Source organism: Humulus lupulus, chromosome 7 (assembly GCF_963169125.1).
Source record: "Humulus lupulus chromosome 7, drHumLupu1.1, whole genome shotgun sequence".
In the NCBI taxonomy this organism is placed as follows: Eukaryota; Viridiplantae; Streptophyta; class Magnoliopsida; order Rosales; family Cannabaceae; genus Humulus; species Humulus lupulus.
The window spans coordinates 208473713-208487956 of NC_084799.1; the positions used below are offsets into that span (position 1 = coordinate 208473713).

Here is a 14244-nt window from a genome sequence, read left to right on the forward strand (position 1 = left end):
CCCGATCGGTGACTCCCTGATCTAGAAGTCTCTGATCGGTGTTTCCTGGAGAGGGTTCTAGAGTGCTCCCTTTGCGTCGAGGAAGTTCAGGATCAGTCCCCATCATCTTCCTGACAAGGGGGGTTACTCCTGCTTCTGCTTGGTCCTCGAGAATCGGCTCTGTCAGTGGTCCTCCGACCAGCATCATTATTTCTTACTCCCTGGGTGGCTGCTTGTGCTGTGGCTTGAGCAATGGCTTGGGCCAATTGGGTAGCCGCTTCTAGAGAAAGTGTTGCTTCACGATGTCTCCAATTAACCTCCTCCTATTTTTGTTTGAGCTCTTCGCTTCTGGCCTCCATATCGCGCCTTTGCTGCTCTAACGCGGCTTTCTGCGTGGCCATCTCTTCAGCGAACACCTCCTGTCTGGCGTGGAATTGTGCCATCTCCTCTTGGAAGGCCCCCATGGCTTCCTGGAGTTCTTCGACTTCTGGAGTCACGTCCTCGAGCATGACCCTAGGCTCAGTCTCATGGTCTTGTGGGCCAAGACCTTCTGATCTAGCAGGCTCTTTAGAGGAGCATGTCATCTTGGAGGCCGCATTGGTGCTCTTAGGCACCATAATCACTACAACAAAAATGGCCTTTAGGGGCGACGGATGTCGCCCCTAATAATACCCAAAGTCGCCGCTAATGTCTATTAGCGACGAAATGTCGCCGCTGACGTGTCGCCGCTAATATTTCGACGCTAAAGCATGTTATTAGCGGCGACTTTAATGTCGTCTCTAATAATTAATATTAGCGGCGACATTTTCGCCGCTAATAAATTGATAGTCGCCCCTAATAATCGTGATTTTCAGATCATATTTCGCCTCTGATAATAAAAAGTCGTCTCTAATAATTTAATATTAGCGGCGAAATTGGATATTATTAGCGGTGACTTGAATATTATTAGCGGCGACTGATATATTATTAGCCGCGGCAGATGTCGCCCCTAATAATTTGATATAATAAAAAATTTTATTAAATTAAAAAATTCAAATAATATTTTTTAATTTATAATATCAAAATAAATATGCAAAAAAAATAATATTAAATTTAAATATGCATAAAATTAATAATTTTTTCAAATTACACAACTAATACAATATTATCCAAATTAAATATTCATGCAATAATATATTAATTAAAAGTTATTATTTAATACATCTCAACCATCAACGTCATCTGTATTGTCCCCTTCTTCTGGTGCTTGCGGTTGTGGCGGCGGTGGCTGCGGTGCTTGTGGTGTGTGCGGAGGCATCGACCATGGATACTGTGGAGGTAATGACGATCCTCCAGGTCCATATATGTATGGATAAGGATAAGGATATGGCGGTGGTTGAGACACCGATCCACTCATATGAGGAGGCGAGGGTTGGGAAGAAGGTCCACCCATATGAGGATGATAAGCCTGAGGGTACGGAGGCATCGGCCATTGATACATATATGGATTAGTCGAAGGTTGAGATGGCAAATTTGGTGCAGACGTGTCGGGATGGCCTGGTGAAGGCCGAGAAGCTGAAGCTTGAGACGTGTGCTGTGTCTGAGTTTCAGAAGATGAGCCGACATACTTCTCGAAAAACCGTTGATATGTATTCTGTATATCCACGTTTGTTGTTGGACGTTTTTCAGGCGGAAGTTGCTGACACACGTACTGAAGTTGTTCATTCATGACCTTCACAATGTCAACCAATTCACGTATTTCCTCAGTCGGTTGTTGAGGTGGTGCCTGAGATTGAGATCTCTGAGATGGACGGGTTAATGATTTTCCCTTTAATGTGCGGCCAACTCCTCGCTGGTGGCCTCGCCTTTCACCAAGAACTTGACTTAGTATCTTCATTTGATCGACCGAGGAAGAATCATCGGTACCAGATTCAACTGTCTGTTGAGTCTCAGCTTCAAGAGTTGACTTTAACTTAACCTGTTTTTAAAAAATACTATAAGACAAAAGAAAAATATAATTATTTGAATTGATAATAAAGTTAAACTTACATAATCTCGTTCAGCATCCTCGTTGACAAAACTCTTATTCTTTTTTGTCCAGTGATACTCCTTCCATTCCTCAATGAGGTTCGGATTCAACTAATAAAGAAAATGAGAATGTTAGAAAACTTATAAATTCATACAACTTAATTAAGTCAATATTTTCACTTACTTTTTCGTGACGAGTGGCCGCTAATGATTTCGTTCCTTGTGTTGTAGAGTACTTCATTTGGTCTCGATTTATTTTGTTCTTCACTGAGCGCGCAATAAACTCTGGACTCCTAAAAAACTCACAAATTTGTTTCCACTCATCGGCGTTGACATCTTTAGGTGGATTCTTTAGGACCTCATCCCAATCATCTGGTCCTTTGTAGAATTTTTTGAAGTGGGTGTGCCGCTTACTTTTCCTATCTCGGTATCTCTCAGACATCTCAGCATCGATACTGTCAATGAGAGTGGTATAATCTGGTCGCCCATCTATTTGATAAATGTGCTACAATAAAGAAAAAACATGTCAATAATTCTGGAATTATAATACAATTATTATTAAAGTAAATTCTAAAAAATTTACCTTCACTTTACTAATGACATTGTCCTTATACCGTTTTGGGACACTCGTCCAATCCTTGTAATATCCTGGAACCGCTGATGTGACTTGGGTGCCCAAAAGGCGTACAAAAGCAGCATGTTCTGTTCCCACCACCTTGTATGTGATAGGGTCAACCACTATGGGAAGTGGATGTCCTGCTTCTCGCCTTCTGTCATCTAAATTTTTCCCAGCGGCAGGCCCACGACCTTTTCTCTTTAGTGGAGCCACTGTATTTTTTTTAAATAAGTGCATCATATAACTTGGTAAGTTGTATAATAAAGTCTAATTAGAAATCAATTTTAAAATACCTGACTCGCAACTGGAGGGGATCGTAGTAGGATTCGGTGGATCTTGACCACCACCATCTCCGCCATGGCATGAAGATACATCTGCTGACATCTTTAAACTAAATATAACCAAATTTGTTTCTTAGTATGAATATGAGATATATATTATTTAGGGATATATAGTTGTAATGACCACATAAAATTCCAAAACATCAAAAACATGACAAATCCATAAATTGTTCAACATTTTTTATATATAATTATTTAAATATAAAGTTTTTCTTACACAGATACAAGAACTAAGTACAATAGTCACTGTCATCACTTAACAAATCAACATCTAAAGGTGAAACAGGATTGGTGTTTTCATCTTCACTAAGGTCAACAAGTAAATCATCCTCATCATCTGCTTCTTCTACGTCTTCGACTTCTTCATCATCATTAATAAAATCATCAGTCTCTTGAGCAGTGGAATAAGGTCGAGCGATGTTGCCTATGAATGTTGCTGGTTGATTAGATTGTTGAATAGCCAACTCCCCAAGCTCAACAGTCAATATGAAATTGGATGAGTTTGTGTCATGTACAACATCATTATCAGTAATTTAATCAGAACTACTCGGAATATCCCAAACTTGCCTATGATTCACTTCTTCAACAACTTTCCAAGCTCGACCTCTAAGTAAATCATCGAGATAGAAAACCTGTTTAGCTTGGCTAGCAAGTATGTATGGTTCATTTTTATACCATTCGCCACTCACATTTATACTGGTGACATTATTTTCAGTAATTGTTTTCTTTTTTTTTGGGTCCGTGTTGAACCATTTACATCGAAACAATACCACTGAATATACACCAGTATAAGATACCTCCAATATCTCTTCAAGTTGTCCATAATAGTTAAAACCTTCTGTCCCAGCAACACACACTCCACTATTTTGTGTAATACGATTTTGATCTCGATTGTGTGTAACATATCGAACCCCATTCACTATACATGCTTGATAGGAGTACGCCAAAAGATCAGACCCGGATGCTAAAGCTAGCAACTCATCTCCATTCTCTAATGACCCGAGCTGGTGCAAGTCATATATCTAAATATAGCAAAACATATTATAATAAGAAACTTATATTTCAATCTATCAACAAAGAATGTCCTAGTTATAGATTACCTTCTCGTGAAACCAGGAACGAAACTCTTTTTTGTGCAAAAGGTTATGATCGCCCAATGGATCCCTCTGTTTGATCTCACGAAGGTGTTCGCTGTTGATTAACATAGTGTTACCATTACAGTTGATATATGCTACATTAAAAACAACATAAAAAATAAAGATAGTTAAATTAACTTACTCCATATAGACTTCAATTTCCGAAGAATTCTCCAGTATGAACCACTCAGCTATATTCCGAGTCTTTTCATCGAGAGACACTTGAAGTCCCTTACTCAATGGACGACATTGAGATTGAAACACTGATAGGTGGCGTGGAACATAAACTATATCCACATTTCGATCCGGACGATTAAATTTGGTTTCCACACCTTTGAAATACATGGAACAAAATGTTAAAGCCTCATCCGCCACATATCCTTCAGCTATGGACCCTTCAGGACGAGCTTTATTCCTGACGTAGTTTTTTAATTTCTTCATGTATCTTTCAAAAGGATACATCCATCTCATAAATACCGGCCCACCCAATAAAGCCTCTTCTGGCAAATGCAAGACCAAATGTATCATTATGTCAAAAAAAGCTGGAGGAAAAATCAACTCCATTTTGCATAAGATGTGAATGACCTCCCTTTGAGCTTTCTCCATATCATTTACATTCAAGGTTCGCGAACATAATTGTCTAAAGAAATTACATAGTTCCATTATGGTGCCTGATATAGATTTTGGAAGAAACTTGCGGATACCCACTGGAAGTAATCGTTGCATTATCACATGACAGTCATGTGACTTCAACCCAATGATATTTGAGTCATTATCAGTAACTTTCTTCTTCAAGTTCGAACAAAAACCATCTGGTAGTTTAACACCTTTTAGAAATTGAAGAAATTCTCGCCTATCTTCAGGAGTCAACACGTAGGGAGCATGTGGTTTCATTAACTTTTTATTCTGATCTTCATATATCCACAATGCGTCCCTAACTCCCATATTCTTTAGATCATGTCTTGCATTTGTAGTGTCTTTGGACTTATCGTTATCCAAGATAGTACCAAGGACACTGTCACAAACATTCTTCTCAACATGCATAACATCTATGTTGTGTTTTAACTCATTCGTACTCCAGTAGTCAAGTTCATAAAAGATGCTTTTTTTCCTCCAGTTACTATCTTCCGCACCTCTTTTTCGTTTCAAACCTCCAAACCTCTCATGTTTCCCCGGGACTTGAGGTGGTAGAGCAGTAACTTGATCTAAGATATCCTGACAAGTAAACTTTCTTGGAGGACATCTTCTCTCAACTTTTCCGTCGAATTGAGTATCCTTTCTCCACCGATGATTACTGGTCAAGAATCGTCTATGACCAACATAAGATGTCTTACCAATCACTCGGATAGAGGATGTGTCTTCGTTACATGTAGGACAGGCCTTGTAACCCTGACCACTCCATCCAGACAAACTACTTCGAGCAGGAAAATCGTTTACCGTCCACAAAAGGGTCGCACGCATCTTGAACATGCTATTGTTTCTACCATCCCTAGTTTCCACCCCGTTAATCCAAAGCTCTTTCAACTCTTCCACCAATGGCCTCAAAAATACATCAATGTCTTTGCCTGGTGATTTTGGCCCAGGAATAAGAAGAGTCAGCATGAAATAATGATCCTTCATACAAAGCCAGGGTGGCAGATTATAGTTCGTTAAGACAACAGGCCACATGCTGTACGATAAACTCATGTTGCCAAATGGATTGAACCCATCGGCAGCCAAGCCCAGACGAACATTTCTAGGATCTCTTGCAAAATCTGGATGTCTGGCATCAAAATCCTTCCATGCTAACCCATCAACCGGATGACGCATCATCCCCTCTTCTTTCGATCTCCCAGTATGATGCCATAGCATCTCTTCCGCTGTATACCTTGAACTGTACAATCTTTTTAATCGGGGAATCAACGGAAAATAACGCATCACCTTATGCGGAACTTTTTTCCCTTTATTCTTCTCATTTATCCACCTGCTACTCCCGCACACCGGACATGAATCTTTAGATGCATGCTCATTAAAAAATAAACAGCAATCATATCTACACACATGTATTGATTGATATCCCAACCCTAATTTACTCAGTTTTTTTTTAGCCTCATAGTGGGATGTTGGAATTTTGTTTTCCTTAGGAAATGCAAACTTTAATAACTTCAACAATTCATCAAATGTGTTGTTCGGTATCTTCCCCCTCACTTTCAAGTGCATCAGCTTAGCTAAAAAGTTTAGCGATGATATCCAATCACAACCCGGATACAACTCAGCTTCAATCTCGTCGAATAACTCGTCATAGTACTGACCCATTCCACTGTTAGCTTCTTCAGCATTGTTCGGTAAAAGGAAATCGTCAACGACATCTCGCATCTCATCTACGGGCTCATTCTCATCCATCCCTTCATCCTCGACTTCCCCATGATAAATCCACTGTTCATAACTCTGTTGGAAACCCCGATCGAATATATGTGCTTGAACGACATCCAAAGTTTGCAGTCTAAGATTCATGCATCTGACACATGGACATCTTATTCTCCCATCACAATCTTTGTGTTGTGACGCCATATTAATGAAATTTTGGAGACCATTCCAATAAGCATCACATGCACGATTTCTCAACTTCGTCCAACTCTTATCAATCGCCATCTACGGTAAATACAAGAACATACAATTTCAAAATATTAATTAAGTCAATTAGTTGAGTTGGTTGGTGAGCATGTTTACCAATTTTATTATCTTTTATATAAAACAAAGTTGAAATGAAATAAATTAAAGGCCATATTTGAACCTTATCCCAACACTATAAAGACCCTATCCCGACCCCTGACCCTATGAACCCTGTCCCAACCCTTCCCCAACCCCATCCCGACCCTATGAACCATATCCCGACCCTATAGAGACCATATCCTGATCCTATGAACCCTCCCAACCCCCGGCCCTATCCTGACCCTATGAACCATATCCCAGCCCTATAAAGACCATATCTCGATCCTCGACCCTATGAACCCTATGCCGACCATATAAAAACCATATCCAGACCCTATAAAAACCGTATCCCGACCCCCGACACTATCCTAACCCTATCCCGACCCTATAAAGACCATATCCTGACTCTATGAACCCTCCCAACCCCCGACCCTATAAAAACCCTATGAACCATATTCCAATCCTATAAAGACCATATCTCGATCCCTGACCCTATGAACCCTATCCTGACACTATAAAGACCCTATCCTGACCCTATAAAAAAATCCCAACCCCTGACACTATCTTGACCCTATGAACCCTATCCCAACCCCGAACCTATAAACCCTATCCTGATCCCCGACCCTATCCTGACCCTATAAAGACCATATGAACCCTATCCCGACTCTCGACCCTATAAATCTACAAAAAATTGGGCAGAATCTCCCCTATACTAATGACCTAGCCATTTGTATTAAGTTAAAAAAAACAATTCAAACAACACACTATAAGTTTCTTCCTTATATCTCCGCAACACACAAAAATTCCACACAATCTACTTCACTAATACATGCAAGTTCATAACATCTCTAATCACCGCAGCACACAATGTGTATCTCAGAACCTACTTCACTATGGATGAATATTTAGGATATTCAAACTCATCTAATAATAATAATAATAATAATAATAATAAAGAAAAAAATAAAAAACACATATAAAAGAAAAGCCTTGTTTGCTTTAATGAATTCTCTAGTAGGAGTGGCTGTATTGGACTAAGACAATTTGGTCATGTGTGGTAGCGTTTGTTATTAATAATGTCTACATCGTCAATTCGTCATATTGCTATTGCTTTAGCTAGTGCTATTATATATATATATATATATATATAAATTTCCTTCATATATAAAATAAAAAGAATCTCACATGAACAACAGATTTTAGTGAGCATGATCAAAAGTACTACTACATAAAATGAGACGTCGTATTCTAACCACTGTGATATTGAAAATTTAAAAGAATTTTAACATATATAGCTTTTGTTATACATATAGTTTTTAATCTTATTTATTTATATATATATATAAATATATATGGTGCATTATTAATGATTACTATTTATTAAAATTATATATAAATATATATGAATAGATAGTTATTTAATATTAATTATTGGATTAAAATTAATAGTTCATATTTATAATTGTTAATTAATATTTCTAAATATAAATTTTGATTTTTTTTTAATTTTAGAAGAGTTATTTGATAAAAAATGTATATTTATTATAAAAATATAATATTGTAAATTTTTTATTTTTTAAATTTATGTCAACTTCTAAATATATTTATTATTTTTTATTAGTTGGAAATACAATTAATTATGGCAAATAATAATTCAAAATTAGTGTAAAAAAAATATTTACCGTCATGTATCAAGCCATTATTTTGAAACATCATTCCCATTTAACAATAGTTGAGAAGTGTTCCACTTTTATATATATATATATATATATATATATAAAGTTGTTCAATCCATTGCTTTTCAGAACACAATGCATTTATCAATTAATATTTATAGCGTGTGTTTAGTGCTGCTGTGTCTCGGAAAATTTTGTTACTACTTTAAGATAGATCTGAAACAAGCTTTTTTAAAGACCATGTTTGGCCTGCCAGAACCTTAAACAGTTGCTTCAGCCCCAGTTCCAGCTAAGCATGTTTTCATTGCATTACAGCCAAAAAGAATTGGAAAAAAAAAAGAGAGAGAAGCTAATCACGTTTTCATCAAATAGCTAGCTATATAGGACAGAAGTACGTAGGCCATCCTACCTATATATACTTATATATATATATATATATATAATTTTATCTCAAATTATGCTAGCAAACTTACTATTGTTAAAAGAGAGCACTGTTATAACTTTTTATAATATAAAATATTTAGGAATTGATTAATTTAGAATTTAGAAATAATTTTATAAATTTAAATTTATTAAATAGAAGGGACCCATTAAAAGACTTAATTGATTATCTATTTTGAAAGAAAAAAAATGCTACAAACTCAACTTTAAAAACACTACCAGGAGTATGTCAAAATGGTATTACAGTAGTGTGATGAAATTCATAATCACATATCCAGATAATCTTTAAACAAGAAATTGAAAAATAAACAATTACCAGGAGTATGTGAAAAAGTGTCCCAAATAGAAAGACCCCTTCCTTCTTCTTTTACAGCTCTTTTGTACTCCTTTGTACTGAAACAAAAATATATATTGATCATTCATATACTGTTAAAAGCGACTTGAGACAAATATACCTTTTACACTAGCTATTAATATTATTGAACTTTTGAAAACAATGAAGCCACAAAAAAAAATTAAAACTATTATGTTATTAGCTTTCTTTTTATACGGAAAAAACCACCAACAAAACCAAAAAAATTAGAAAGCTTACTGCCAGATGGATTCAAACTTCTCTTGTAAAGAAAGCTAGAAAATGTCAGATGGAGAGGGAAGCAGAGTGCTTATTGTATGCTTATTGTAGAATAAGCAGTCTGCAGCAACTGAAACATTTTCTTTGTGTAAAGCTCTACAAGATGTTCAGAAACCAACATTTAAGAGGACAGCATGAAAAATGAAATAAAAATTATAATAATTGTTAAACTACTTCTGAAAAGCCTATCAATTTAAGTTACTGCCTTATGTTCACGAGGAATACAACATAACAGCAGCAAAGACAGTTTTACAAATATTTTTAAGTACAGACAAGATTGGTATGTTTCAAGATCATGCTAACATGCTATTATGCTCTGACTTTAGTACCATGATAAATATATTCTGCTAAAACAATATTGGCACAGTTTTCCTTGAACATGGTCATTGCCAGAAAATGTCATTATTAGACAGCATCATCAATAAGAATCCAAATGGCCTAATTCTCCTAGAACAAGGTTAAATAATGAACTACGCTCTCTGTCCTCCAAAAAACGTTAAAAAAAAGTTCTCAAGTGGAGGATTGCATGAAAAGATCAAAATTGAGCAAATATGTAAGAAACATGCTAGCAAAGAAAGGTGGCTGGTAACAAAAATACTAGCTCAAAGAAAATCATAGAAAAAGAAAGGGCAACCAATTGTGAGTGCTTAGCAAAAAAACAAAACCAATAAATAATTCAGCACAAGGAAATAGTAAGAGCCTATAATACAACAAAATACTAGAACAAACATGAAAAAATTGATACTTTCATAGGCTAAATTATCTAGTCAAGAATTGCATCAACACTTTTTTTTCTTCTCAATAACTTCTTCATAAGATTCAATAATCAGCTCTTGGTGATCCATTATATTGAGCCCCCTCATTTTTCATTACGATATATGAAACAAACTTGACTTTTTATTCAAGGTTATTATGTTGTATATATGGGGAAAAAAATCTAAGCCTCTAGTAATATCTTTGACTATGTTGATTGGTGTTAGAATTAGACTTTGTGGGAATTAGAAAGAGTTGAGCTACTAGTACTGCTGAGCTCCTTCTCCCAACCACTTCGCCAGAACAGACAAGCTTCTTCAAACTTTTCTCTGGTTCTCTCTCGTCATCTATTTATGTAAATTTGTTCTGTACACACAATACTTATATATATATATTATAGTGTTTGTTTACAGATTATATATGTACATCTCTTTGTAGGTTTCTTACTCTTGTTTTTTGTATGGCGTGGCTTTAATCTTCTTCTCATTACTCATCAATTTTTGACAACTGTGTTTTGTCTGAGTTTCAGTTTTTTTTGTTAATGAGCTTTATACACATTGTTAAGTCTGTGCCCATAACCTACTACAGGTTCAGGGGAAATAAAAGTTCATAAATTGAGTTTAAGCTTTTAACAACCAAATATAAAGACCCAACCAGTGATTCATTGTGTTGTTAGCCACTTTTATTAACATGTTATATCATATACATAAAGCATATTAAAGCATGGCCAAGTACCGAAACTATACTCCCTTTGTCAAACTTTTTCAATAGAATCTCTACCAAAGAGCCTATAATACAACAAAATACTAGAACAAACATGAAAAAATTGATACTTTCATAGGCTAAATTATCTAGTCAAGAATTGCATCAACACTTTTTTTTCTTCTCAATAACTTCTTCATAAGATTCAATAATCAGCTCTTGGTGATCCATTATATTGAGCCCCCTCATTTTTCATTACGATATATGAAACAAACTTGACTTTTTATTCAAGGTTATTATGTTGTATATATGGGGAAAAAAATCTAAGCCTCTAGTAATATCTTTGACTATGTTGATTGGTGTTAGAATTAGACTTTGTGGGAATTAGAAAGAGTTGAGCTACTAGTACTGCTGAGCTCCTTCTCCCAACCACTTCGCCAGAACAGACAAGCTTCTTCAAACTTTTCTCTGGTTCTCTCTCGTCATCTATTTATGTAAATTTGTTCTGTACACACAATACTTATATATATATATTATAGTGTTTGTTTACAGATTATATATGTACATCTCTTTGTAGGTTTCTTACTCTTGTTTTTTGTATGGCGTGGCTTTAATCTTCTTCTCATTACTCATCAATTTTTGACAACTGTGTTTTGTCTGAGTTTCAGTTTTTTTTGTTAATGAGCTTTATACACATTGTTAAGTCTGTGCCCATAACCTACTACAGGTTCAGGGGAAATAAAAGTTCATAAATTGAGTTTAAGCTTTTAACAACCAAATATAAAGACCCAACCAGTGATTCATTGTGTTGTTAGCCACTTTTATTAACATGTTATATCATATACATAAAGCATATTAAAGCATGGCCAAGTACCGAAACTATACTCCCTTTGTCAAACTTTTTCAATAGAATCTCTACCAAAGAGCCTATAATACAACAAAATACTAGAACAAACATGAAAAAATTGATACTTTCATAGGCTAAATTATCTAGTCAAGAATTGCATCAACACTTTTTTTTCTTCTCAATAACTTCTTCATAAGATTCAATAATCAGTTCTTGGTGATCCATTATGTTGAGCCCCCTCATTTTTCATTACGATATATGAAACAAACGTGACTTTTTATTCAAGGTTATTATGTTGTATATATGGGGAAAAAAATCTAAGCCTCTAGTAATATCTTTGACTATAGTGGTCATTCTCTGCAATCTCCTACTATAGTATACTTATTAGTGTACTCAAACTCTAGTTACTACTGAATCATTTGGTCAACTTTTACGGACCAATTCTATCAGTATCTCTACATTGAAGAAAATAAGAATGGTTAAGACAGTGTAATTTTGGAACAGAATAATCTCTTCGTGAATCTTTCCATTGATTGAATCTTCAAAGAAACATTACAGTGCAAATGATCCAAACATGAAAAGTGAAAAATGCTACAATAATGAAATCTAAAAGTAATTTCACAATCTTTCTTACTTAGACACTACTAGATTTACCAAGGTCCATGAACTATTATCATGGTCAGTGCATATTTCATAAACCCCAGCCACCAACACTTGCCATAAAAACATCATCTCTAATGTATCTTCTTGATCAATTTCTTGGGCAGCTAGAATATAACACTTGGAGCCCAATTTAGAAGCTACGTGTGTAATATAAACATCAAGCTTGAAATTGAATATAATATAAAGACAAAAGCAAAATGTATACCTTCCATTAATTAAACCATAAATTGGCAAATTGCCAAGTAGTCGACATTAACAAAGCAGACCAAAGAACCAAATATTGGCAAGCAACTGTGTTCTAGATTAAAAATTAAACCGTTTATGCTTTAGCCATATTGCCTTAGCTGTTCTCCTTCAATTGTAAGATCCATTATTAATAAAATAGTTTTCCTTCCTTATCCCTATAATAGAAAAACAAAAAATAAAAACTAAACCATGTTTTATTAAGACTAATTAAGAGAAAATTCAAGAAAGAGAAAGCAGGGTCTGCCAAGAGGACAACTAAGAAATAAGATTGCAAAACAAGATTGCCATCAGTCAAGCATGTAAAACATTTGTCAAGAAAAGAAAGAACCGGCGCATGAAGCTGTTATCGGGTGACCTAATTTCACATGCTGCAGACATGAAATTCAGAAAGCACTCAAGAGCAAAAATGCAGGTTTAATATGGTTCCACAATCTTTCAGAAAGGCTTTTCACTTCAAGTACATTCCCTACCCATCTACGTAGCTTCTAAATTGGGCTCCAAGTTTTAATTTACCATTATATAGGAATAGGACCCAAACCAAGATATACCACTCAGTAAGCAACAGAAAGTCTTATATTTAATTACACATTTGAAGGAGATGATTTTTTTTATCTACAGAGTGTATATATCTATATATATATATAAAAATAGAGTATACATAGAATACTAACAGAATATATATATATACACAGAATATATATAAACAAAAACAGAATTTATATATATATATAAAAGAATATATAAATAATGAGGCTGCCGTGAGCTTACCAAGACCGGTCCAAGATGCCGTGAGCTTCACCACCCTTCTTCTTGTGCTGCTGGGGCTGTTCTTAGTGGAGAGGGAGAGGTGGAAGACCAACGGCGGCACAAATAAAAACAGAGGAAATGGTTATGTTTTAGGGTTGGGACCTTGTACCGTGTCTACTATTAGCGGCGACACGTGTCGCCGCTAATAGTCGCCGCAGATATTTTTTAATCTACGTGGCGAATATTAGCGGCGACACGTGTCGCCGCTAATATTCCGTTGGAGGGAAATTTCCCACTTTTTTTTTACGGTATTTTAAAATTATTTCCCACGTTTTTTTTTACATTTTAAAAATATTAGTGGCGATAAATGTCGCCGCTAATAGTAAAAATGTCGCCGCTAGTAATATTTTTTAGTAAAAAAACTAACCGTCTTATATCAGCGGCGACAAAGCTTTGGTCGCCGCTAATAATGTTATTATCAGCGGCGACTTTATGTAGCCGCTATTAATGTCGCCGCTAAAGAGTGTATTTCTTGTAGTGAATACTTCAGGGACCGTCTGTCTTTCACTTCAGGCTCTCAATGAAATCACCAAAGTGTTGACCGCGTTTTTGGCCAACGACGTGTGAACGTCAAAAACGACAAAAACCTTCAAGAGAAATAAACGACATACACGATTTTTATAGTGGTTCATCCCCAATGTGTTGGTAATAGCCTAATCCACTTAGAGTTGTGATTATATATCTCCACTCAAGATCAGATGAACCTGT

At 35.6% G+C, this 14244-nt stretch overlaps 2 protein-coding genes across 3 annotated transcripts; both read right to left on the reverse strand.

The window, feature by feature from the left end:
* Positions 1 to 1111: 1111 nt before the first annotated feature.
* Positions 1112 to 13590, reverse strand: LOC133790180 (uncharacterized). 2 transcript variants are annotated; one of them, XM_062227714.1, is made up of 8 exons: positions 13498 to 13590; positions 9480 to 9614; positions 9204 to 9270; positions 2896 to 2993; positions 2570 to 2814; positions 2171 to 2491; positions 2008 to 2097; positions 1112 to 1936 (listed from the first exon to the last, which is right to left on the reverse strand). In XM_062227714.1, the coding sequence occupies exons 4-8, from the start codon at positions 2984 to 2986 to the stop codon at positions 1184 to 1186; spliced, it is 1500 nt and encodes a 499-aa protein (XP_062083698.1). In that variant the 5' UTR covers positions 2987 to 2993; positions 9204 to 9270; positions 9480 to 9614; positions 13498 to 13590; the 3' UTR covers positions 1112 to 1183. The 2 variants fall into 2 exon arrangements, with proteins under 2 accessions (XP_062083698.1, XP_062083699.1); XM_062227715.1 differs by having other exon boundaries at positions 9204 to 9280.
* Positions 3174 to 6710, reverse strand: LOC133792694 (uncharacterized). The gene is made up of 6 exons (XM_062230598.1): positions 6223 to 6710; positions 4889 to 6111; positions 4222 to 4579; positions 4044 to 4134; positions 3869 to 3965; positions 3174 to 3367 (listed from the first exon to the last, which is right to left on the reverse strand). Exons 1-6 carry the CDS (start codon positions 6708 to 6710, stop codon positions 3174 to 3176), a joined length of 2451 nt encoding a protein of 816 aa, XP_062086582.1.
* Positions 13591 to 14244: the final 654 nt, after the last annotated feature.